General features: G+C 44.4%; 2 protein-coding genes across 5 annotated transcripts in view; one reads left to right on the forward strand and one right to left on the reverse strand.

Annotated features, from left to right (window-relative positions):
* Window positions 1-12,062: 12,062 nt before the first annotated feature.
* Window positions 12,063-26,594, reverse strand: part of LOC147419047 (protein FIP1-like) — a 161,059-nt gene continuing 146,527 nt past the window's right edge. For 3 of the 4 annotated variants that reach the window (XM_086505493.1, XM_086505491.1, XM_086505492.1), the window contains exons 16-17: window positions 12,795-12,928; window positions 12,063-12,712 (exon numbers count right to left, since the gene is read on the reverse strand). In XM_086505493.1, coding sequence (XP_086361619.1) covers window positions 12,833-12,928 — 96 coding nt within the window. In that variant the 3' untranslated portion in view covers window positions 12,063-12,712; window positions 12,795-12,832. The remainder of the gene's footprint in view (window positions 12,713-12,794; window positions 12,929-26,594) is intronic. The other variant, XR_015187096.1, reaches the window with a different exon arrangement.
* On the forward strand, window positions 21,724-22,776 carry LOC147419048 (uncharacterized). The gene is made up of 2 exons (XM_086505252.1): window positions 21,724-21,846; window positions 22,051-22,776. The coding sequence occupies exons 1-2, from the start codon at window positions 21,724-21,726 to the stop codon at window positions 22,774-22,776; spliced, it is 849 nt and encodes a 282-aa protein (XP_086361378.1).

Genomic DNA, 26,594 nt, shown 5'->3' on the forward strand with positions numbered 1-26,594 from the left:
TAGATGAGTTAAAATTTAAAATATAAATTTTATTATGCCACTTGAATAAGAAGGGGTGATGGCCTTCTTATGCTTACTAAATCCACATAGCTATAAAAAATGTTTTTCACATAGTAGTTTAAGTTAAAATATTTTTAACTAGGACAAGGATAGCAATTGATAGGTGACAAGGATAGCAATTGATAGGTTCTTTGACATTTGTAATACATATTTAAAGCTAACAAATATGTTGTCTTGTTTATACGGATGAAGGTGAGAATTCTATCTTTACTTAAGAGCATTTTGGATTCTAACATTGAAGATCATGGCCACCTTTACCCATAGGACTTTGTGAACCCTACTATTTCCTATACAAAAAAATGATGCCTCATTCTTAACTGTAATGTGCAAAAATGAATCTAAGACTGAGTCATTTTTCTAAAGCCAGCTGTCATTTGAACAATTTTGTTCTCCCGTGTATATGTATTAAGTTTAATACAACAACACACACATCCAAAACACAAGGCTCTCCCAGGTTACTTGGGGACCGGGATGTTGGCTTTAGAATACTCTTGGTCTATAGTGCTTTGACTAGCCCACTATTTATAATTTCTTGTTAGGTTGATAGGTGTTAGGTGGTCCGTCCTTGACTACAGATCGGATTCTTGCTCACAGCTTTTGTAGTCTTTTGGCTCTGCCAATTTTAGGGTTGCAAGTTAATCTAAGTTCACTTAATTACCCTTGATTAATCTTTTTTCAAAAACATACTACTTTTGAATGGACTACTCTTATGAGGGTTATCCACGACCCTGAGAATCACATAAAAATCATGGAAAATATTCTACAATATCCAAAGGATCACCCTTTTCATAAACCTCCCCCCCCTTGAACTAGGCCTTTTCTTGATAGAAAAGCCAAAAACAATAAAAAAACTTATTATAAATAAGTATCTTTGGACAACTAATCCCTTATATTTTTGATACAGGCTTTAACCCTTTTACAAGGGCTCGGACTAGCTTCTGAACCTCTTTTTGTGGCCAGATCTTTTTTCCTTTGATGTATTAACAATTTGGATGCTTCACAATTTATATACGACTTGTCCTTATCAATAGAAAAGAAATCCTCTAGTTTGTTCTCTTTCAATGACTAGGTATAGATCCTTGCTGCTGTTGACAAAGAACTTGAAGGTGGATGTGCTATGATCTCTAATTTTATTTCCCAACTTCCCATTTTAGCTCAACAATATAACCAAGACTTGGATTAGTTTTCCTCTTCTGGTGCTCACCTCGCCAATTTTCTCAAAATTTTTGTGGACTTTATCCAGCTTTCATGAGAGTACTCCAGCTACGCCCATTGTCCCACAATCAGGTGGTCTCTTTTGTTGGGATGATGCTACTTTGGGAGTTGTTCAAGAATTTGAAAACAATCTTTCTCCTCTTAGTGACTCTACTCTTTTAGAAATGGTTCCAAAAGTCTATAAAGTGTCCCCTTTCCTTCTATTGAAGCAAATCAAAGTGGAATCTTTTGGCATTGACCATCAACTATGGATTCTTCCCAATAAAGCCTTTTCTGCTCCCAACTTGGGTTTACGTTGCTAACCTACCAGCATCCATAGTTGATGATTGACGCCTTAAAACTCTTAAGGGTGGACAATTTTTGGACAAAGCGAAACTCATTAAATCTCCCTTCAACCTCAATTTCATTGATCAAGCTAAATGTGCTTCATATGCATGCCTCTATATTCGAACAAAAGGCATCATGGATTTTACCAAAAGTAATCCCGACTTCTACATTGAATCTATTTGGAATGTCTACTAACCTTACCTAAAATGTGCCTACAAATTTCTTGACTCTAAGGCAACATGTGAATCTAGTACTATGTGGTTTGACCATTCTAATTGGTACATTCTTAATCATCTTGAGCAGCTGTTTCCTGAAAAACTAGTAGACTTCCACCTATATATTTTCTGTTCTTGACTTGGTGGGAAAGCTGAATCTCTTGTAATTTCCTAGATTTCTTTTAATGCTTTTAGAAGTATGGTGCTTGCCATCCTCAAAGAATTGAAATTAGATGAACCTCATACCTATCTTACCACCTATGCCACTTACAAAGGGGTCAAACTTGCTACTAGCTTGCTTAAACCTTGCATTGAAGATGATAGTACCACTTCCCTCAAAAGGCCTAACTCTCTCAGTACTCCTAATAACCCTTTTACATCTTTTTTAACCCTTGGAACTTCTACTAGCCATAATAGAGGAAAAGCCCGATGGTGCACCCCTGAGGGGGATCCCACCTATCAGGTTACTTGTGCCTCCGTGGGTTTGCCACCCACCGACTCGCGTACATGTTAAACTCCTTGGTCCGTGTTTCAAGACGAGTCGGATGGAAAGCCCAGAGCACCAACGTCTCGAGCGCGCAAGTGCATAAAGCCCACCACGAGTGACGCGCGCTTCGTTCCTCGCCCGACGCGACGGCATCGGCGGCTGACGAAAGCCCGCTCTTGTCCTGCCGCACCAACCCACGCTGACCAGCGCCCCGCATCGAGCGACAGACCAACTCTCGCCGTTCCGCATCCGACCGGGGTGCACCTGCGGCCTCCATTCGCTTCCCTCCCAGCAAGAGGGAGAGGGAGGAATGCCCTTATTCAACACCTCCTTGATATGTAGCTTATTTTGGTGCTGCAGGTACTTTTTGGACCATGTGGGAGAAATACAATTTTCAAGATGGCACATACAAAAGATCGGATTTACATACGTTGTCACATCACAATGAGCTTTTGGATTGGTTTGCGCCTAGGTCTATCTTTTTTGAATGTTTTGACACTCTTTTTGGTCATCATAATATTCTTTTTGGTCATCATAATATGCTAAACAACACAACACAAACTTTTTACGAACTAATACATAATACGGTGCTTGAATGTTTTTGTGCACAATTTGATATGTTTTTGAAAGACTTTGACAATCTAGGTAAACATGTTTGCACTTGTTACCTTAGGATCATAGATAATCCCAAAGCTTGGAGAATCATTTTTAAGGGTACGAATCACATCCCAATTTTTCCTAAAAATCCTTATCATGCCCTTTAAGCCTTACTTGGCTATTTGACCGACTTAGTCAAAGCTCTCCGATTGGAGTCCAACAAAACTTAACCAATTTGGTTAAAGAGTGTTTTTTACAAAAAATTGCTCGTTTGTCACCTGAATGGTTATCCACGCTTAACGGATTACCCCAGATATTGGCAAATATCTACAAATGCTTTCACAGAAATGGTTTATCGTAGGCCTTGATAAAGCCTCTAACAACCCTAAAATCTTACATAAACAACTAGCTTGGAATGCAGTCCACTATGACTCAATCAATGAGTAATAAAATCATTCATCTCTCTCTCTCTCTCTCTCTCTCTCTCTCTCTCTCTCACACACACACACACACACACACACACACACACACACACACACACACACACAGACACAGAGGTTTTCCAATAATAGCCTTGCATGTAAACCAGGGCATACTGTTTTTTTGTGTGGATATGTAAACTTGCATTTTTTGAGCTCCCATGCAATGTTTGAAAAAAATGTGCCTTAGCTTAATATCATGTTGTTTTCAAATTCAAAAATGTCGATTGAGAGCAAGAGGAAAAGGAGAAATTCCACTCCAAACAAAATAAATAGTGTAAAAATTTGGAAATATAACCGAATTTGCAGAAAATTCCTCTTGGAAAATTGAAGGGAAGAAATCTTGTATGTTAAGGGAAATGCTTTTTCTCAAACATTGCTCCCATGGCGTGCGTGCGGCCTGTGAGAGCGCACGTGTGCGCGTGCATGCGAGCACGCACGCACACACACACACACACACACACACATGGCCACACAGGTAAAGCTAGGCATACTATTTTTTGTGAATGTGCAAACTTGCATTGTTTGAGCCCCCATGGCCTGTGCGCACACATACACTCACACACTGTCACGTCTAGGTTCTCCGAACTACCATGCATGTATGGATAGTTGACGTGGTTTTACACAACAATACTTGAATGTATTTTTCTTGGGTGCAAAAATCGTAGGTGAAAAGGGATAGGCACTAGAATCGTGCGAGAATCCTCAAGGGATGAATTGGAGGAGGTCGAAGGTGAAATTGAATCTGATGAAGAGGGGAGGAGAAGATCCGCTCTTAGGATTAGCTCGATGCACACAAAATAACACCAAGAGCTGGCTGCAAATAAGCTCAAAGGGGACGAGGGGAGACTAATCCCGTAAGGGGAAACCAAGAGGGGAAAGGGGCTTTGAAGGAGAAGAAAGAAGGGTGCTCAAGGAGTAGCCCAAGAACTTGCATAGAGATCTCGGGTTTACATGTGTAGCCATGGTGAAGAGGTGAGAGAGGGTGCAAGTGAATTTAAAAATTGAATTCCTTCTTTTCTCTTCTCTCCCCTTAGCTTGCCTCGTTAGTGGAGCCATGCATTTTAATCCATGTGCCCCACTAAGCATTTAATAATGCCACATTTATGCCTTGTCTGTAAACACGTGTATGCCTCATCATCAAACGTTCATGATGCCACGTTGGCAATCATCAACATCTCATCTTTTGCTCAGGTTTACATATTATGTATATACATGCACCTATCCACCCACACATGGGCAACAACGATCGTCTCACAATACGCATCCAACTTATGTGCCATTGATCCCATCACTTAGCTTAATTTAATGCCATGTGTAGATAGTCCTGAGGGAGAGCAACCCACAACCCACATGAACAATCCTTGCCAAAAGTAGCACACTATAGGTAACACAAGCTTTTATCTACGAGTAACACCAAGTTGGGAACTAGCTTCCTATGGTGAGCTAGCCAAGTTAGCTTCACCTTTGCTATCAAAAGTGCCCTTGTCAACTACCAACATACTGTCTAGTGTCACCAAAATGTTTGCAAGGGGAAGATAGAGTCGTAGGTTCCTAATAGGATATTGTTTACTCTCTCTCTCTCAAAAGTATCTTCCCTTTGGAATCTTGATGCTTTTGGAAGATTCTTCATTTTCCAGAGTTGTGGGAACGAGGGAATTGACTACTTGCTTGATATAATCTTTTGGGATTCTGTTTACTCAAGCCTTTTTTCTTTTGCAAAAGTCACAAATCGTGAGTGATAAATATATTAAAACCAAAAAATTTACAAAGTAATCCAAGATCAGCACATCAACATCAAGCCAGATCAAGGGAGGCCAAGCCCGAACACAAGATACTTTGACCAACATGCGCATGAAAACATAGCGTACAAATACTTGTCCCTAACACAAGAAGAAAGCTCATGGGGTGCCACCACATCATTGCCTCTGCCCCACAAGCAAACCACATGCCTAGCGAGTATCTTTGAATAGTGCATATTAAAAATTAGAAGAAAAAAACTAGCAAACAGAAGCATCCGGATGTCACCAAGAGAGACCTTATTCCATCAGCCATCCCTTGTCTGAACATCATGGCCAACCAACAGACCAACCAACAAGAAAAACATTTGTGCTGGAAAGAGCCCCCAACCATAGTACTGCCAAACTTAGACCGCATCCAACAACCTCACCAGAATTGGAGCACAACAGAAGAACCACACCATCTTTGGACCAGGACCAACACCCAGGGAAGAAATGCATTGAACCCAGATGGGTTCACTCAAAGACCGTACCAACACCCATGGTGCTCAACAATGTGGGCCTTACATTAGGGAAAGAAAGGGACGGCCCATATACCACCCTATTTCCATCGCCCTTGTTCTTACCAGCACGTGTGTCGCACCCATTTGTGCCACCTTCTTGAGAATTTTATTTACAAGCTCCTATGAAGACTCGAAAGGATTTGAAAGAACCTCTAGAGGTTCTAGGTAATGAGAAAATGGAGCGAGTAGAAGAGTACTCATTTTCATTTATTCTAATGCATAGTTGGCCTTTCAACATTTGATTCTCTCTCTCTCTCTCTCTCTCTCTCTCTCTCTCTCTCTCTCTCTCTCAAATATACATAACCTACAATGGTGAAATTGAAGGAAAGAAATTTTGTATGATAGGGAAAATGCTTTTTCCCTAACATTTCTCCCATGGCGTACATGCAAGCGCGTGTGCGCGCGCGCACACACACACACACACACACACACACACACACACACCTTTGGTCATTGCATTGGACTTGGGCTGCTTCATCCAACTACACACACACACACACACACACACACACACACACACACACACATGCACAAACACACACACTTGGTCATTGCATTGGACTTGGGATGCTTCATCCAACTACACACACACACACACACACACAAACACACACACACACACACACACACTCACTCTTGAGTAGCTTTATCTGATAGTGATTGATGCATCTAGCTACACTGATACTTATTCTTAAGCTATTGTTGTAGCTAATGGTTGTGTTATCTTATGGGTAATTGCCTTGGATAATTGTTCTCCCGCCATGGGTGATTTTGGCTCATGTTATATTAAAGTTGATAAATATAGGAGGCTAATGTTGTTCACCATGATTCCTGACCATTTAAGGATATAATTGTCAAGGATTACTATGAATTTTTGTGCTTATACTAAATCTTGGTGGTAATTATATGTACTTGAGGGGGTCCACCGTGAGATTATACCTTGTAATTACCTCATAGGTAATTTTGAAGTGATCCTAGATACTTATTATTTCTTATGTTGCTATCCTGGTGAGCATGGTTTAAAGTGACCATTTTTTAGTAAGCTAGGTGGGAGAAACCCCTTAACGACTTGACCCATAAAGGGTGCATGAATGAAGGGTTTTCCCCTTTCCCATATTTTTTCCTCCTGGCGTGTATCTAATGCACTCTCCAATGCGGGGTTAATGCACTCCACCTCTGTTGCGATGGTTCCCTTCCTGCTTTCACTCATGTTTCTTCACAATGTACGCATCTTTATCTGATGATCGGCTTGATGGTGGGCGATTGTGCACGGCGTTTGGCCCATCCGTTTCTTGACATCATTCGATTGCATAACTCCTCCTCTTACCCTCCAGTAGACTGGCCAGTGATGAAGATACACCTTAGGGCTATGACTCTACATATCGGCATGCTACTTATAAAGGTGAGGGATTTATGCTCCCTCACTTAGACTTGGGTTTGGTTTGGAGAGAGAGAGAGAGAGAGAGAGAGAGAGAGAGAGAGAGAGAGAGAGAGAGAGAGAGAGAGGTTGGAAAAAAAACGGTTTTCTCTGCATTAAACGACTTTTGCTACCTAGATATGTAGTGGAAAGGCTTCTGCTTCACAGTTGCCTTATTTTATTGTCCATTGAATTCGCTCAAACTTGGTCTTTTTCTTTCTGTCTGCCAATAAAGGGAGGATTGGTTGAAGTTTTGTTGCATAGTGATATTGAAGTAACTCAGTGATAGGGAAGATTTGCAAATTCTATTTTAGTTATGAATACATTTCATTGTGGGATTGTATTTTGCTGATGATACCCTGATTAGATGTTTTGTTATCTGATCTAATCTCTTATTAAAAAAAAGGGCGAGGGGGGGGGGGATCTGCTATATTGTCTTAGCACACCTAGGCTCCTCATATGAGATCTCTGGTTTTCAGCTTGAGTAACATACTGGTTAGAAATGCTGAGGGCTATGGATTTACATTAATGGGAAAACTTGGGCACAAAATAGGAGGAGGATTTCTCAGGCTATTGTTGACCTTTTGTCTAATAAAGCTGTTATCTGGTTTGCTGCACTCCTGGCCTGTTCACTTTACTGTGCTTGTGGCTTTTTGAGAGAACTCGATTACTGATGTTCTATTCTAAGCTATGAAATCTCTGCATTGCCTTATTCTTATCATTAATGGTTTTGGTGTCTTATTGTGGGGACTTCTGGAGAAGAAGTAATGGATTCTAGTTGTAGCTTTTTTACATACATATAATTACTGATCTGGCTTTGTTGCTTTACTACCTAGGATTTGGCATGAGAAAGACAAAAGTTGGGTTATGATTCTTTGTTTCCATGGAGCCCATTGACTAGGGTTTGCTAACTCTGGATTAACAGATTTATGGATTCACTAACTTGGAATATGATGGATTTCTTGTATTGGCTAACTGTGGGATTAACTGGTATTTTTTTGCCTTTTGCTGAAATAACTGGGTTGATTAAGTGGCACGACATTGCTGAGTTCTATATTAGGCTTTTATCCTACACAGGGCTCGCATGCTCTGCTGGATATGGGTTGGGATATTACTTTAACTAATGCTTCAATACTAAGGTGTGAGCCTATTTCAGACATAAAGATTGCCCTCCCTAGCTGGGGGTTTGATATTTAAAGAGTTTTAAGGTATGATAGTGGCTCACTGGGATTTGATCTTTACTTGAGATTCAATTGCTGGTAATTTCTAATGGCTGTGGTCTTGATTGGGATCTGGTCTATGGCTTATTCATTGGTCTTTTAATCCTTGTCTCTGGCTATTGCTGGTCTTTTTTGCTGGGACTGGATTCTATTCTCTTAACTTGGTTCTATTTGGGTATGGTCTGCTGGTTAGGAAGATTAATTTTTGAGATTGCTTAAACACCACCTGCTGGTTTTAGACTTTCATAATACTGGGTATTTTCATTTCTACATTGAAAGGTCTGACAGGGTCAACTATATGGTAGTGCTTATTCTGATAGTTTGGAGTTAAACTTGGCTAATCCTAGGAGATCTTGTCTTTTTTCACTGACTTGCTGGCTTAGTGTCCTAACTTTGATGGTAATTTGCTGGCTTTGATTACTTTTATGATAGCCTGATTTTTTTGACCACTACAAGCTTCTTTGAATTGGTTTAGATCTAGCTTTCTACTTGTATGATCAAACAAGCTAAGCCTTGTAGGAATTTCATTATGGATTTTTGGCTGTCAAACTTGTTGAATTAGTGTTAAGCTAACTTTGATTTGTTTTGGTCTCTACTTAGGGTTGTAACACTACTAGTTACTAACTTGGGAACACTCTCGCTTTTATGGTAGGGTAGCGTTTATCTAGTTGAAGGGTATGTTGTATGTTAATGAATCAAAGACTGACTCATTTTTGTACAAATCCTTGCGTAGTCATCTAAAACCAGTCATCTTTTGGACCTCATGTTCGTTTGTGTATATGTATTTAATTTAAAACTGCAACACACACAAGTAAATCTAGGCATAGTTTTTTTTTGTGAATGTGCAAACTTGCATTGTTTGAGCCCCCATGGCCTGTGCTCACACACACACACACACACACACTCTCTCTCTCTCTCTCTCTCTCTCTCTCTCTCTCTCTCTCTCTCACACACACACACACACACACACACACACACACACACACACACACACACACACACACACACACACACACACTTTCACACACCATCACATCTAGGTTCTCCCAACTACCATGCATGTATGGAGAGTTGAGGTAGTTTTACACAACAATACTCGAATGTATTGTGCTTGGGTGCACAAATCGTACGTGAAAAGGGAGAGGCACTAGAATCGTGCAAGAAGCCTCAAGGGATGAATTAGAGGAGGCCGAAGGTGGAGTTGAATCCAATGAATGAAGAGAGGAGGAGAAGAGCCCCTCTTAGAATTAGTTACATGCACACAAAATAACGAGTTGTTTGCAAATAAGCTCAAAAGGGACAAGGGGAGACTAATCCTCTAGGGGGAAACCAAGAGGGGAAAGGAGCTTTGAAGGAGAAGAAAGAAGGGTGCTCAAGGAGTAGCCCAAGAACTTGCGCAGAGAGCCCGGGTTTACGTGTGTAGCTATGGTGAGGAGAGAGGTGAGAGGGTGCAAGTGAAATAAAAATTTGAATTCCTTCTTCTCTTCTCTCCCCTTAGCTTGCCTCGTTAGTGGAGCCATGTACTTTAATTCCCATGCCCCACTAAGCATTTAATAATGCCACATGTATGCCTCGTCAACAAACGTTCACGATGCCACGTGTATGCCTCGTCATCAAACGTTCACAATGCCAAGTCGGCAATCATCAAGGTCTCGTCTTTTGCCTGGGTTTACATTTCATGTAAATCCAAGCACATGTCCACCTTCGTTGCATGGAGGACGATAATTGTCTTGCGATACTCACCCCACTTCCGCGCCTTTGATCCCATCACTCAACTTAATTTAATGCCATGTGTAGATAGTCCTAAGGGAGAGCGACCAACAACCCACATAAACAATCCTTGCCAAAAGTAGCGCACTACAAGTAACACAAGCCACTATTCACAAGTAACACCAAGCTGGGAACTAGCTTGCTATGGTGAGTTAGTGTAACTAGCTTCACCTTTCGCTGTCAAAAGTGGCCTTGTCTACCGACAACATACTTTCAAGTGTCACACAGATGTTCGAAAGGGGATGATGGAGTCATAGGTTCCTAATAGAATGTTGTCTCTCTCTCTCTCTCTCTCTCTCTCTCTTCTCTTCCCTATGGAATCTTGATGCTTTTGGAAGATTCTTCATTTTCTAGAGTTGTGGAAACGTGGGAACCTATTACTTGCTTGATAGAATCTTTTGAGATTTTGTTTCCTCAAGCCTTTTTTTCTTTTGGCAAAGTCACAAATCGTGAGTGATAAATATATTGACCAAGATACTTTGACCAGCATGCGCTTGAAAACATCGCGTACAAATACTTGTCCCTAACACGAGAAGAAAGCTCACGGGGTGCCACCACATTGTTGCCCAGCGACTCGCGAGTATCTTCGAGTGAGAGCTTATTCCATCAGCCATCACTTGTCCAAACATAGCGGCCAACCAGCAAGAAAACCATTTGTGTCGGAAAGAGTTCGACCACAGCATCCAACAACCAGCACAACAGAAGAACCACACCATCTCTGGACCAGGACCATCACCCAGGGAAGAAATGCATTGGAACCCAGATGGGTTCACTCAAAGACCAGACCAACACCCATGGTGCTCAACAATGTGGGCCCTACATTAGGAAAAAAAAAAAAGGGACTCCCCATGTGCCACCTTGTTGCCATCGCCCTTGTTCTTGCCAGCACGTTTTCGCCCCCATTTCTGCCACTTTCTTGAGAGTTTTATTTACAAGCTCCTATGAAGACTCGGAAGGATTTGAAAGAATCTCTAGAGATTCTACGTAATGAGAAAGTGGAGCGAGTAGTAGAAGAGTACTCATTTTCAGTTATTCTAATGCATGGTTGGCCTTTCAACATTTGACACTCTCCATCTCTCTCTCTCAATCAAAATATACATGACCTTACAATGGTGAAAATTTCGCTAGAAGATAAGGCACAAGGAAAGATACGATAGTAGTACCATAGTCTTGTAAGGACATACTCTAGAGCTAAACCCAGCCATTGGAGAACACATATTGAAGAGCATTATTCAATAGTTATGTGGTATGACAATCCGAATTGAGTTCTTATAAGAGGATGAATGTGAAACATAATTCAAATTCATCTGTTCTTATAAATGGCAAGAATGCCACACAGCTTGCTCTAGAATGCTTTTCAAATGCGCAAAAAGCATTAGTGACATTAAGTAATCTTAATTAGATAAAGGAGCAAGCTTATGTTTAGTACTTTATCCTTCCATGATGCAACTCCAAGGATGGGGGACTTAACTTTGATGACAATTTGGATCTAAGAAGAAGTTATATATGGCCGACACCACGAGAGGGAAAAACGACCTGCTAGCCAAATTCCTTGAAACTACTTTTTGTGCTTTAAAGCATATTTTATCTTTTGTTTGAATGATAATCTCTGCCATTGTGTCTTTAAAGGGAATTTTGTATGAAAATAAGATAGCTATTGAGAACAACTACAAGTTTGATGGTAAAACCTGAAATATACCTGACAATGATAGCAATCAATAATAGAATCCAGGTTCATAACCCAGTCATATAATCACAAGTGGACAACTTCTTGACATAAGGTTTTTGTTACCTAGCCAAAATGGGAGTCGTCACATTACCTAGCCATATCAATAACAAGACATTGATAATTGTCTACTTAATTCACAAATTAAACATACAATTTTGCAGAGTTGAAACCTTAGCACCAAACTACAGTTCTAAAACTTTGGTGTGTGTGATGAACTCAAAATGCTCCTCTGTTGCAATCAATATTGAACATAATTTTCAAAGCGCTAACTTCAGGCATTACTGCTCAAAAGTACATTGCTTTTGTTGTAAAGATCCAATTTGATCCATCCATCAAAAAGTAACACCATTTGAGGTGGGTACAATGATTCCATGGCAAGTTCCTAAAGTTGGCCTCCTTGGACTTTGGATTACATGTACGACAGGACTGTGAAAAGTAAAATATGAATATGGCTTCACTTGAGAATTTTGGGGCCCATCCATCTTTGAAATGCTTTGAAATTGTCTTTCCCCCCTTTGCTTGGTGAAATCTAGGCATCTGAGACAATTATGCCAAGCTCTATTGAAAGGTTCACTATATGCTAACAACCAACAGGTTGGGGCAAAATTGGTAAGACACCAACTGTTCTCTTGCAAAATGGCCTTCAACGCCACAACTGAAACAGGACCGTTGCTTGAAAGGTGGTCAGTAACCCTGCCTTGCTTGGCAAGCCTACAATGAGCTGTTCGGTTGTTAGTGCTTTGCATAGCGGAAAGAAATGGCTCTCAGGACGATGTGTGTTGGTCAGCTTGCTAATTAAGAAATTGCCAACAGAAACAGGAGAATCACCGTTGCATCAGTTATGCCATTCACTCATGCAAGTGGCAGCTACAACATGATTTGCAGGCGTTAGTTCTGCACAAATGGGCACGAAGTCAAAAAAAATGGACTGAAATCTTATGCAGAGGCCTTTATCCGAGAAAAAATCAAGACTTACTGCATGATAGGTGTGTGCACACTCTTCCCAGATTAAAGTCAACTGGTAGACTCTGTAGTAGCATGCCGCAAAATAGCTAGCCTTTTGTTGAGCTCTGCATTGGACACTCGTTCTGCTTCAAGTGCTATTTCTAGCTGGCATCACAAATCAAAATCGTCAGCTACAAAACAAGTGCTATAGTGTAGCATAGATTTTTGAAGAACAGTACAATCAATTATGAAGCTTTTCTAAAACTGGCTAAAACATAAGCAGGTTTAACAAAAATGAGTGTGTAAAGGAAAGAGGAGTTCACATGGAAAGATAACAGAGTGGTACCGTATGCTAAAATCCACTATGTTCTAAGGGACGCTACAATACAGTACAGCACCTACTGGAGTAGTATGATATAGTACTAACAAATTCGTGTGTAGTAGTAGGGAAACTATCCAGCTAAGACTCTTCTTTTTACTACTATTTACTCGTCCATGAGCAAAGAGAGAAATGAAATGTTGTAATGACCTATGAGACCAATCTGTTACAAAATAGTGAATCTGATACGATGTCTGCGTACAAAAGAAATAGAACAAAAATACTACTACTACTAGAATCCATCCTCATTTGCACTCTAGATGTCGAGAGAGTATGGCTCGAATCCTCTGCTGTAGTCTCCATCGATGTTGTGTAGCCCCTCTCCTTTTCGTGTCCATACTGATGCTAGTCAATTTGCGGCCGGCACGGTTTTGACTCAGCCGAGCAAGGAGTTCAACCTTGATCGCCCAGTCCACTATGCCAGTCACCTGCTCACAAAGGCTGAGCTCAACTACAGCACCACAGAAAGGGAAGGTTTGGCTACGGTGTATTCTTTACAAAAGTTTCGCCATTACTTGTTAGGGGTTCACTTCACTATCATCACAAATCATCATGCGCTGCGCTATCTTCTGAATAAACCCCAAGTTGCAGGAAGAGTCTGGAGGTGGCTACTGATATTCTAGGAATTCGATTTCGACGTAGTTCTCCATCCAGGCAAACGGCATGTCATGGCCGACCACCTCTCTCGCATACTAGGGTTGATGATAACTTTCCGGATAGTCATCTCTTTAAGGTCGACACGACCCCAGAATGGTATGGAGATATGTTACATCTGCTCTTTGCTGGCCTATATCCTGAGAATGCTTCTCCCTTGCAAAAAAGAAGACTCTTGCTGAAGTCTAGACTCTTCTCTTTAATTGGCGGACAACTTTACAAATCTGGGCCAGATGGTGTGCTGCGCAGGTGCGCCTCCCCTCATGAAGTAGACCACATTCTGGAAGATGCACACAGTGGTCCTACAGGTGGCCATTACCCTGGTCACATCACGGTGCAAAAAATCTTACAGACACGCTTATGGTGGCCCTATATATTCAGAGATGCTATTGCTCATGTCAAGACTTGTGATGTCTGTCAGCGATGTGCACCCAAGCCTAGCAAGCAATCCAATTGCCCTTTGCAGGTATGTATGGCGTGGTTGCCCTTTGAGAGATGGGGCTTGGACTTTGTTGGTCCAATTGCTCCACCTGCTCAACTTGGCAATCGTAAGTATCTCCTGGTAGCGACGGATTATGCAACAAAGTGGGCCAAGATGGTGGCTACCATCAACTCTACAGCCGCCACTGTCGCAAAATTTTTGTATGAAAATATTTTTTACAGGTTTGGGTGCCCTCATGAAATCACCAGTAATCGAGGTAGTCATTCATCAACGACCTGATCTCCACACTCTCACGAACTACAGGATTTTTCATCGCAAATCTTGCTCTTACTATCCCAGAGCAAATGGGCAAGCCGAGAGCACTAACAAAGTGCTAATCACGCTTCTCAGGAAAGCTTGTCACCTGCATCCAACTTCTTGGGCTCAAGCTATCCTCCGCAAACCTCTCTCATCTCTCGAAGTTAGAAGAAAGGAGGATGTTAGCTTCACATGCTCTGCAAGCCAAGCAACTTCGTCGCAAAGTGTGGCATGATCGCCATCTCAGAAAGACGAAAATAACGCAAGGAACACTAGCGCTACTCTATCAGGCTAAATATCTAAAAAAAAGCTAAGAAGCTGGTCCCAGCCTGGCAAGGGCCGTTCATGGTACAAGAGATTTTGCCACAGGGGGCTGTCCAATTCGTCACTCTGGAAGGTGTTCCCTTGCCACTGGTAAATGGATCCAGAATCAAGTGTTATCACTCGCCCTCACTCTTTAGAAATTTGGTGATGTTATCCCTTCCACGAACAACCGTATGACTGTCCCGTCCTCAGCTCTCTCCGGCCGTCCATTCTTCCCTCTTCTCAAGTCTTCCTCATGTCATTTCTCATTTCAGTTGTAATCGGTGTTATCTTAAAAATTCTTCTTGTTTTACTGCGTGCATCCATTTTCCTCTCATATCATTCATATAATTCGGTTCTTGGAGTCCTACTATGATCCAGCTTGTCCTTTTAATTAATCGAATTCACTCATAGATTGGATTGTCATCCTCCTGTTTCTGTTTCTGTCTTTGTGTCTCCATTTGATCTCTATATATCTCTATCTTTGTCTGTACAGCTCTATCACTACTGCCTCTCTGTCCTTCGGGATTTGTTCAATGTCCGAGGTTCAACTCTAGTAGGATAGATCTTTGATTTTCCTTGGTATTGTTCCTAGGACGTTAGAACTACTCTGTTGCATCTCTCTCTCTCTCTCTCTCTCTCTTTAATTTATTTTGTTAATCTGACTTTGTATCAGATACACCGCATTGTACTTTCTGGTCTCATAGGTTACTTTGGCCTTTTGAAGACGTTAATATAACATTTCATTTCATTTCATTTCTCTCTCTGGTTTATCGTGTCTTGCTTCCAATTTCTTTCCATTGATCATTGATCATCACCCCCTCGCCCCTAACTCTGGCCCCTAGTCCCTCCCCCTCGCCCTAACCAGCCCTTGCACCCCCCTACTTAGCCCTCGCCCTCTCCCCCACTCCCCCCAACCACCCCCCCCCCCCCCCCCCCCCCCCCCCCTATCTACCCCTCGCCCTCTCCTATTCAGCCCCGCCCTCGCCCCCCTCACTAGCCCTCACCTCCCCCCCTATCTACCTCTCAGCCCCCCTATCCACCCCTCGCCCTCCCCTATTCAGCCCTATCTAACCCTCGTCCCCCTGCTAACCCCTCGCTCCTCCCCCTAAACCCTCGCCCCTCGTTCCCTCTACCCAGCCGTCGTCTATCTACTCAGCGCCCCTCCCTCGGCCCCTACCCATCTCCCCTCTCCCCCTATCCAAGAACGACGCAATTGTAGCGATCAAGTATTTACGCGTCTGAAGGGGCATTGGTTCGGATGTCTGACTTCCTCATCCGTCTGTCTCTCTTTCTCTATTGTCGCCTGAAAATCAATCTACATCCTCGGCCTGCTCTTAGTCATATTTTCAAGATACCACCTTTTAGCAGCACAAAAGGCTGTATACAGAATTGCGATTGTGTATGAGGCATACGGTGATGTATTGATGGATGTATGATCCTGGGGATGTTTTCTATGTATGCTCTTGTGGGCCTAACAGAATCTAGTCTGCAGTGAGATCATTGCTAAAAGCTTTTGGGGTTTTTGAAAAATATTGCTACAGTGTTTACAGATGTTGTCAATCAATGTCTATGGCAGGAGGTAAAAAATTGTTGCTGAGGAAAAGGCCTCAACCACAGAAGCAGGCTAATTATGAAACTGAAGCAGAATTAGATCCTAGCAGCCATGGGGTCACGGATATGACATCCAGGGCTCCATTTGACGAAAGTTACAAGGCCTCGGCATCATATGCAAATTCCAGCTCAAGCTCGGACAGTGGTAGCTCAAGTGCACAAGAGAAGGATCCAAAAGGGAAAGAAAAGTAATGAGACACATGATCAGTCATGAAGTTGCAACGCCTGAAAAAACAAAACACAAAACAAAATTTTCACTCAATTTTCACATGTAGCAACCCAAGCTATCTCTTATAGATGTTCTCTCACAGGACCAATTGGACAACTTGGGTGTAAAACCGCTAGCTAAAGCTGTCCTTCCTGATGACATACCTGTCGGCATGATTCATGAAATGCTGAAAATTTTTCCCAAAGTCAGAGGACGCTTTGACAGCGGCGCGTCTAAGACATGCAATGGGGATGACTAACTTTCCCTCCTTGCAGCCGAGTACTAGGTCTTACTCAAAGCTCTCCAAAGCTGATACCATAAAGGCATGCAAGGCATTGTTCGAACCCGATCATCTGAATCTGTAGCATCACAAAGCTCTCTTAGCAATATTCAGATATTATTTTTTAGTGAGAGATGCTCAAGAACCAAAGGGAAAATGCGAAGTACCTACCACATTCCCACAATGTGATGGTCTTTACTGTTTAATCGAGAACATACCTTGTGGGTTTCATCAAATCCTCTTTACATCATTGCAAACCAGGGCAAAAAGGTTTAAAGCACAAGTGCAGTCACCTCAATCTAGCTTCCAATGTTTTACCGCGCCACTGTTGACTTGGGTGATAAACATCCGCATCAACCCTCTTGAAGTGGATGAGGATGCAGAATTGCCACCGCAATGCAAAAAGAAAGTCTCTTGGTACAGATGATCAGAAGAAGAAACAAAACAAAAAATGTCAAAGTGGTCAAAGATACGGCAGAGACACTACGACCTCTGCCATTTTCAGAGAGCCAGCGGGTGACGCATCCTCCACGACGTCCTTCTTCTACCTCCTCTGTCCCTGTCTCTATAGTGCCGGAGGCCGTCGGTAGCTCCGCTGTTCTTGGTACGCCCACTCCTGTTACTGAGGCGGTCTCTCTCCCCCAGGTATGTCTCCCTACTGCTCCCGTTGCCACTGTTACCACACCATTCTCAGCACCTGTGGTACCCTCGTCATTCTCTCCCATCTCCAGCTCACCCACTGAACCTGCTACCACTGTCACCCCGACAACCACTACAGTGCCTCTTGGGCACCCTACCCCTACTGTTACCCCGACATCTACTGCAGTGCCTCTTGGCCACTCTACACCTCTAGGTGCTACTACTGCTTCTTCCAATGGAACAGACTCTACCTCGTTGCTCAGAATCTCTGAAGAGAACCTGCAAGAGTCAAGAAATGCTATTGCAATGATTGAACTTGGTGCCGAGAAATTAGCAGCTACCCACCAAAAGCACTCGGCCACATATGCGGCCATGGAAGGCTGCTTGCGAGTTGCAGAGAGAGAGAGATTGCTGATAGAGATGCTACCGTTTTTGCCCTGCGTCAGCCTTTGCATGTAAAGTCCCAGATAATTGATGACCTCAAAGCTCAAATGCAAGGATTTCGGGACATGCTAGTCCAAGGGGACATGGGGTTTCAACACCAGCCTTAGGCTACCATGGGATATGGGTAGGTTCGTCCTGCTAGATCAGTACAAACGTCCATGGGATATGGAGAGTACAGTCATCGACAGTTCGGGGGAGGTGCTCCATCACAGTAGCAATTTGACTACTACCCTCACGGATTTCAATAGCCTGACACCTTTGGCTCCTTACCACACGTCATCCTCACAAACGGCTCCTTGTGACGGTTTCGTAGACGCACATCGACATGGGTGTGCGAGTCGGCGGCCTCAGTACACTTCAGGCCAGGTATTCCCATCCGCCGAGCAGCAGGTGGTTGCTCCTTTCACTAAGAGTCGGTTTGTGAAGAGCACTCATAGACTCCAGAGTTTTCCCATCATGGCTCCACCTCTAGAGTCTGATACTTCGGTTGCAACAGTGCCACAACTCTATCTCTTGGATGACAGATTCAAGAGCTCACCATTGTACATACGTAGTACCTAGTGGTTTTATTTCACAATTTTTCAGTATTCCTCTCACCATGACGGTGAGCGGTCTTGTGGCGGGCAACCTGTAGCAAGCTACAGTGTCACTTTCACAGGACACACAAATAGTATAGATGGTCTGGTCTGGTTCACACTGGACGGAATCTCTGGGCTGGGCAGTGACACGTGGCAGGGATACGGACGGTGGTCTAGTGGACATCGTGGCCAGGTCACCACCACCACTTAGTTTGGGGATAGACTTAGATGGCTGACATTTATAAGCCATTGGTGGCTCTTTATGGTTGTACATGTGAGTAGTAGCTATGGGGTCATGATTATCATCTTCTTCATATATGGTCCAACATCGTCGTCTAGAGTAGCGAGTCTATTACACAGCACGTCTGCACTATCTCTGCACATCTGAGCCTTGACACCCCCATTGTACCTGTGAGTTCTGAGCTGGAGATGAGTATGCTGCCACGCCAGAGTCGGTATCGGTTCTTTGAGATAGTCGAGTCCATATGTTCTGGTCTGTTGCTATGCCTCTGTGTTGATCAACTGTTATCTATTGTGTCCTTTGTTTTCATTCTGTTTTGAGTGAGATGTCACGCACATTGCACCGAGGAGCACCCACTGAAGAGAGCACGACACACTATCCGTGCTACAACACACACACACACACACACACACACACACACACAGAGAGAGAGAGAGAGAGAGAGAGAGAGAGAGAGAGAGAGAGAGAGAGAGAGAGAGAGAGAAATGAAATGAAATGAAATGTTATATTAACGTCTTCAAAAGGCCAAAGTGACCTATGAGACTAGAAAGTTACAATGCGGTGTATCTGATACAAAGTCAGATTAACAAAATAAATTAAACTAGGATAACAAAATATAAATACTGCGGGATCCTAAACTAAGCAGTACAATGTGAAGGCAAAATGGGAGGGGAGTAGAGATCCATCTACATAGGGATCCCTCTTCATCTGCATTGTGGACGACGAAAGAGTATGGCTCGAATGCTTTGCTGTAGCCTCCTTCGAAACTGTGTAGCTCCTCTTCCCCATCGGGGTAGTCTAGATCTCCCTAGCTCCAATGCTCGGTCTATGAGAATGCCAGTAGTGCGGGTAGACCTCTCCACTGTTGGCTGCTCCTCTGTCTGTTCTTCTGGGTGTACAATATCTAGTCTAAAGAAATCTGTGATCTGTCTCTCGGGTTGTCGCTCTTCAGCTCTCCTCAGTAAAGTTTCTCTATGCTTGTGTAACTCAAGTAGATATAGCCCAAGACATCTCTGATCCTCATAACTCATGACCCTAGATAGAGGCCCAAAACCTTCTCTGAATAGACAATGAAAACGGCCTCGTATCTCATAGTACACTGTGCAATGACATGTAATGTACTTCTGTCTTTGGCTCTAGATGGCATAAGCGGCATATCCTGCTATCTGCTGGTGTCCCTCTGAATCTGCCAGTCTCGATCTCGAGTTGATGTGAGGACGTGCGTCTGGCCAATGGCACAGCGCAGACCATGAGAAAGATGCGTGTCCATATAGCTAGGTCGACTCACGAACCCATCCCCCGTGAGGTGGAGAAGATGCTCTCTATAGAAAGCCATCTTTGTGCCCAGCTCCTATAACGGCTCTATCCATGTCCTCCTCGTGTCCAACTGGATCAGATCCTGACGAATAAGTCTATTAATCTCTACCCGTGTCAGAGACCTCAAGGGTGCCTGTAGAGAGTATTGAAAAGGAGGCAACCTGTCCATGGTGAAACCATGATGCCATCTGTGCAAACCAGCATGATGTATCCCCATTAAGAGCTAATTGTCTGGAGGACTCTAGAGCCACCCTGGCATATTTGTCTCTAGTAGTATCCCACAGACTGTGTACAAAGGAGACTGATCTGGTAAGCGCCTCAATCTCCATAGGGGGGGCAGCTAATTCCGCTCGAATGATATCATGCGGTACGGAAGCCTTGGCTCTAATCAGCTGAGAGATCATAGATACCAGGGGCTTCTCCATACGCCTCCAGCCATCTTGGCCTATAGAAGGTCCCCAAACCTACACCCCATATAACATAGTAGAAGCAACCAAAGTATCAAAGAGCCATAACTTTGTCCTAGGTTCCTGGAACTGAACCTGCGAACACATCCTCTCCATTCCTCCCAGAGCCACACCAGCTCTAGTTAGTCTAGTCTCTGCTGCTCTTCTCAAAGAAAATCTCGGCCCAGTAAAGACTACCCCCTGGTAAGTGTATGCATCTGTATACTCCACAATCTCCTGACCATATTTGAAGGTAGGTACTGATCTCCTAATCCATTGCGGTGTGGTGTTAAACACCATAACCTTGGTTTTACCTAGGTTTACACACAGTCCACTATCCTCTACAAAACTGCGTAGTGCATCCAAATGTCGTTGCATACCTTTTGGTGAGTCAGATATCAGCACAATATCATCAGCAAGGAGTCTCTTCTCTCAGCCCTCAGTTCAGCCAATTCTCTCTATCGCGCTGCCCCCCCTCCCCCGTCTGTCGTGCCCTCCTGCCCTGCTGCCCTTGTTTCTCGCGCTTCTTACCCGCCCCCGCACCCTCTCTCTCTCTCCCTCACCCCCCTTCCCTGCGCTCCCGCTCCCTCGCTCCCTCTCTCTCTCTCGCGCTGCCTGCCTCGCTCCTCTCTATCGCGCTCCCCCCCCCCCCCCCCCCCGGTCTATCGTGCCCCTCCTCCCCTGTTTATCGCGCCCCTCCTCTTCAATCTATCGCGCCCCCCCCCCCCCCCCCCCCCCCCCCCTTCCCCTCCTCTGTCTATCGCGAAACCCCCCCCCACCCCTCTCCTCAACCTATCTATCGCACACCAACCCCCCCCCCCCCCCCCCCCCCCCCCCCCCCCCCCACCCTTCTCCTCAACCTATCTATCGCACACCAACCCCCCCCCCCCCCCCCCCCCCCCCCCCCCCCTCTCTCTCTCTCTCTCTCTCTCTCTCTCTCTCTCTCTCTATTGCGCTGCCCCCCCCTCCTCTGCCTATCGCGCCCCCCCCCCCCCCCCCCCTCAGTCTATCCCCCCCGCCCCGCCCCACCCCCATCCCTCTCTCTCTCTCTCTCTCTCTCTCTCTCTCTCTCTATCTATCTATCTCTCTCTTTCTCCGATTCTTTGGGCCTCACCGTAATGGATCAACGTCAAGGCCATGAATGCTTGATGGGTGTTGCACAAACTGTCACACTTGAAGAAGACCCTGCACAGGACACGGAAGCCGCCAATGTCTCACCTATTTGCAAGCCGCGAGCAAAGGCAACCTTCATGCTCACGAATAAGTGGATGGCGCAGATGGAGAGGGAAATGAAGGAGTGGAAAACAGAGATGAAAGGATGGTGGAAGGAGAAGGCCAACCTCCTTCATATGGTCTTCAATGAAGGCGCACAATGGAAGAAGGAGAAAGAGAGCCTTAACGCAGAAATACAGACACTCAAAGAAGAAGTCTCAGTCCTCAAACAGGAGAACCCAAATGCCGAGATACGGGTACTCAAAAAAGAAGTCTCAGCCCTTAAACAGGAGCTTGCTGATAGAGTAAGCAATGGACTAGAGGAAGGCGAATTTCAACCCTCAGTAATAGATGAAATCAAGGAAATTAAGGAACACGTAAGGATGATCACAGAGGAAGAGAAACTGAGTGTGGCAAAGACATCTTCATGGGCGGAGATGATAACAAGGACACAGAAAAAGGCGGACGAGGCTGAAAAATGGATTGAGGTCGCCAAGAAAGGGAAAGGTCAAGAAACTCCTTGTACACCGACGCTTATCAACATGACTCTCGAAGAGGAACAAAGAAGGCGGATGCGAGCACTGCATGTGAGAGTGACCGGTCTCAAGGATATAAACAATGTGGAGAAAGAGGTCACAAGCCTTACATCCATGATGGGGATGGAGAAGCCTTTGCACACAAAGGCATGGAGGGTAGGTAAGAAAAGTGATGGCACGGGAGAGTCTTCAAAGGGGAGAGCTCTCATACTACGCTTCCCCTCGTTGGAAGAGAAGAAGGAATTCTTGAGGAAGAGGCCTGCTCTCAAAAAGACGGGTATTTTCCTTGGTGATGACCAGACTCTCTCACAGCTCGCACATATGAGAGAGGTAATGCCAGAAATTACAGCAGCAAGGGAGAAGGGAAAGATAGCCTTCTACAGAGATGGACGGGTGGTGATTTTAGAGCGGCGTACTGCATGACGGTGCGAGACCTATGGGACCACACTGAAGATGGCTACCTGGAATTGTAACGGGTCTATGAGGTTGGACGTGGGTGCATTTGAGGAGAGTTTCAAAGACAAGGATATTGTGTTCTTCTCAGAGACTCATCAGGTCCCTGGACAGGTAATGCCACATGTGGTGGGATACAGATGGGAAATAGCTCACAGGACAAATGTGAGATCTGAGCACGGGAGTAGAGGTTCAAGAGGAGTAGCAGTGCTATTCAAAGAGGAACTACAACCATTACTGCATATTGTACGAAGAGATGATCATGCTAAATATATGTGGGTGAGACTGAGACTTGACACATGTCGATTCCTACATATTGCCATATGTTACTTTCCTCCCAGTACATCAATGTATGCCGCATCCATAGGGCATGCGCCTTTCTCTATCCTAGATGATGACATTTGGGAGTTTTCTAGGGATGGTGATATCATTCTCCTAGGGGACTTCAATGCCCGAACGGGCAACTCGCAGACAATTTTCTACGACACTTCAGATGAGGTGCTTAGAGAGCTGGATGGGGGTGAGTTGGGACTTGACAGATGCTCAGATAGAGAGAAGGAGCGGGGCGGGCAGCGCGCGCGCGAGAGAGAGAGAGAGAGAGAGAGAGAGAGAGAGAGAGAGAGAGAGAGAGAGAGAGAGAGAGAAATGAAATGATATATTAACGTCTTCAAAAGGCCAAAATGACCTATGAGACCAAGCTGTTACAACATAGTGAATCTGATACCATGTCCAGAATAAAAAAGAACTGAAACAAAAATAAAATAAAATAATAATAATAAAAAAAACAACTGCTACAAACTGGAACTGTATGGATGTGCCAGCGAATACAAAAGGTGCCCAGTATACACACACACACATAGAGAGAGAGAGAGAGAGAGAGAGAGAGAGAGAGAGAGAGGGGAACAAAAAGAAGAAGAAGAAGAGAATTTTAACGTTGTAGGAAACTATCCCAAGAGACCTTAAAGATCTATCCGACAAGGAGATTTGAACTCAAGATCTGTTATTCAAGAGGGAAATGGCATAACCAATCTACCACACTTGGGTGATAGAAAGGTTATACCATTTTCCTTTTTTATTAGCGCGCACAAACACACACACACACATTTGAGAAGAAGAGAATTTTAACGTCGTAAGAAACTATCCCAAGAGAACTTAAAGATCTATCCGACGAGGTTGAACTCAAGACCTGTTATTCAAGAGGGAAATGGCATAACCAATCTACCACACTTGGGGGAGAGAGAGAGAGAGAGAGAGAGAGAGAGAGAGAGAGAGAGAGAAATGACGAGCGAGCTGCCCTAGAAGTTCTGCTTCTGTGCCGCTGTTAGTGCTCAACTCACCCTCGCGCCCCCCCCCCCCCCCCCCCCCCCCCCCCCCCCCCCCTTCTCTCTCTCTTCCACCTCTTTGTAAGGAATCTGTGATCCCTGATCGCTTTCTTCCCTTTCTTTGTTTTCTTGTTTGTTACTTGGGGCTTTCTGTGTTTCTCTGTTTCCTGCTTGTTATTGTTTTACATGCTTGCCTTCCATTATCTTGTTTGTGTTTCCATAGTTACCCGGAACGAGGAACGGGAACGGCGACGGGCCTCCCTGCGGAACGGCGAAACGGCAAGGGGTCCGGAACAGGAACGGCGCGGAACGGGAGGCATTAAAAAACACCCAAATAATGCAATTTTTAGCGTTGTGTGTTTGAACTTTGAATACAAGTAGTATTAGAGTCCTTTGACTCTAATACTCACAAAAAACATACCATTCCACCTTATTATGGCTTGATTGCATCGTGTGGTGATGCGCGGTCATAGTATGTTCACAACAGACACAATGCATGCTTGAGAGAGGCTTCACTTCTTGAGACCAAGGGAGAGAGAGCTTGAAGCCTTGAAAATTGAGGGCAAGCCCAAGAGAGAGAGCTTGAGAGCTTGAGGCCCGAGCGCAAGGGTAGAGGAAGAGAGAAATGTTATGAAATGTTATATTAACGTCTTCAAAAGGCCAAAGTGACCTATGAGACCAAAAAGTTACAATGTGGTGGATCTGATACAAAGTCAGAGTAACAAGATAACAAAATGACAGAATGACAAAATGACAAAATAAAATACTATGGAATCCTAAACTGCTAGGTGTGGACTAAGCAGCTAAACAACTAGCTGGGATAGCTAGATCACATGAGATCTAGCATCGGTCGCTGGCGGATCTCATCAATCTCCTCCATGGTCAGTAGTCTGACCGGGCGTCGTGCATGTCGAGCCAAAGTGACCCGAATCCTCTGATGCAGCCTTGAGGCTTGTTGCATTTGGGAAGGAAAGGGGTGAGGGGGGAGCAATTTATAAGGAAAAACACACACCCAAAATCTGCCCCTTTATGCTTTCTTACCATTGCTGCTGTTCCGGGCTGTTTCGGGCCGTTCCGAGACGTTCCGGCCCCGTTCCCTCCTTCCGTTCTTGTATTCCCTGGTCTGTCGGAACGCCTAGCCGTTCCGGGCACTTGAAGCCGGCCGGAACGCCGTTCCGGCGTTCCAAGCCTTGGTAGGAGCGTTCCCCGGTAACTCTGCCCTTGTTGCTTGTGTGTTCTGTTGCCAGGTTGTGTGTTGATGTGCTTATTGGTTGCTGTTTGTTTACTTGTTTGTTGGATTGCCTTCCAATTGTGGTTGGCTGCGTGGGTTGGGGGGTGGTTTTGTGGGTGGCTTGTAGCCTTATCTTTGGCTTTGTTCCGGTCAATGCTTATGCCTCGCAGTCGGACTGCCTCATAGCCTTGTGGATTGTTGCTAGAAATGGTTGGGAGGGGTGTCTCTCTCCCGGAGGATTGATGCAGAGGGGATTGGTGGTGGTGGTGCTTCATTTGCTGGGCTGCGCCTGTTGGCCATGGAGATCCGGAGTCTGATATTGGACTCTTTGGTGGAGTTTTCAGCCTCCTCGTCGCCTGTATGGGTGCCTTTTTCTACTCCTTCTACAGTCCCCTTCACTCCCTTGTCCCTCTCCTTGGAAGCATCACTCATCCTTTGTAACTTTGTATTACTCATGGTTTTTCCCCTATGGTTTGTGGTTAATGTTGTATCTTTGGGGTTTTTCACTGCTAGTTCTGGTTTATCCTATAATGTCTACGGGCTTTGTAATTTGTTCACGTGATATAAAAGGGTCTAAGCCCTCCTCCTTGGAGAGAGAGAGAGAGAGAGAGAGAGAGAGAGAGAGAGAGAGAGAGAGAGAGTCAAAACACACCCACACGAGCAAAAGCACACACATCAACAAGCAACATGCAGAACACACAAAGAAAACAAAAGTCACACACACAGCAAGCAGCAAAAAAGAAAAGAAAACACTTAACTGAAACCAACACACACAAAAAATTGGTACAAGAGCACATGCGACTCCGACAAACTATGGTAGGGGGGAGGGGTAGGGGGGGGGGGGGATATACCCTGCAACAACCAATATCGTGAAAAAACTCACGAACAGTGTCACAAAAAGTGCTGACATGGCATTATTATTGCAAGTGATGACCTGGTAAAGCCTTATGAACTGATGACGTGGCAGTTGTACAGATCCGCAAATCGCGCCATGTTTTATGGGTGCTAACGTGGCAGTTTGGCTGGAAATTGGGGAGGTGCTTTTGGGTGCCATCTTTTTCTATATGATGCTTTTCAAGCCAGGGGTCTTTAAATATGACCGACCATCTCTGTAAAAGGCCATCTTTCCCTTCTCCCTTGCCGCCATAATCTCTTGCATTACCTCTCTCATATGCGCAAGCTGTGAGAGAGTGAGATCATCACCGAGGAAAATACCCGTCTTCTTGAGAGTAGGC

This window comes from Adiantum capillus-veneris, chromosome 29 (assembly GCF_014529385.1).
Source record: "Adiantum capillus-veneris isolate H3 chromosome 29, ASM1452938v2, whole genome shotgun sequence".
In the NCBI taxonomy this organism is placed as follows: Eukaryota; Viridiplantae; Streptophyta; class Polypodiopsida; order Polypodiales; family Pteridaceae; genus Adiantum; species Adiantum capillus-veneris.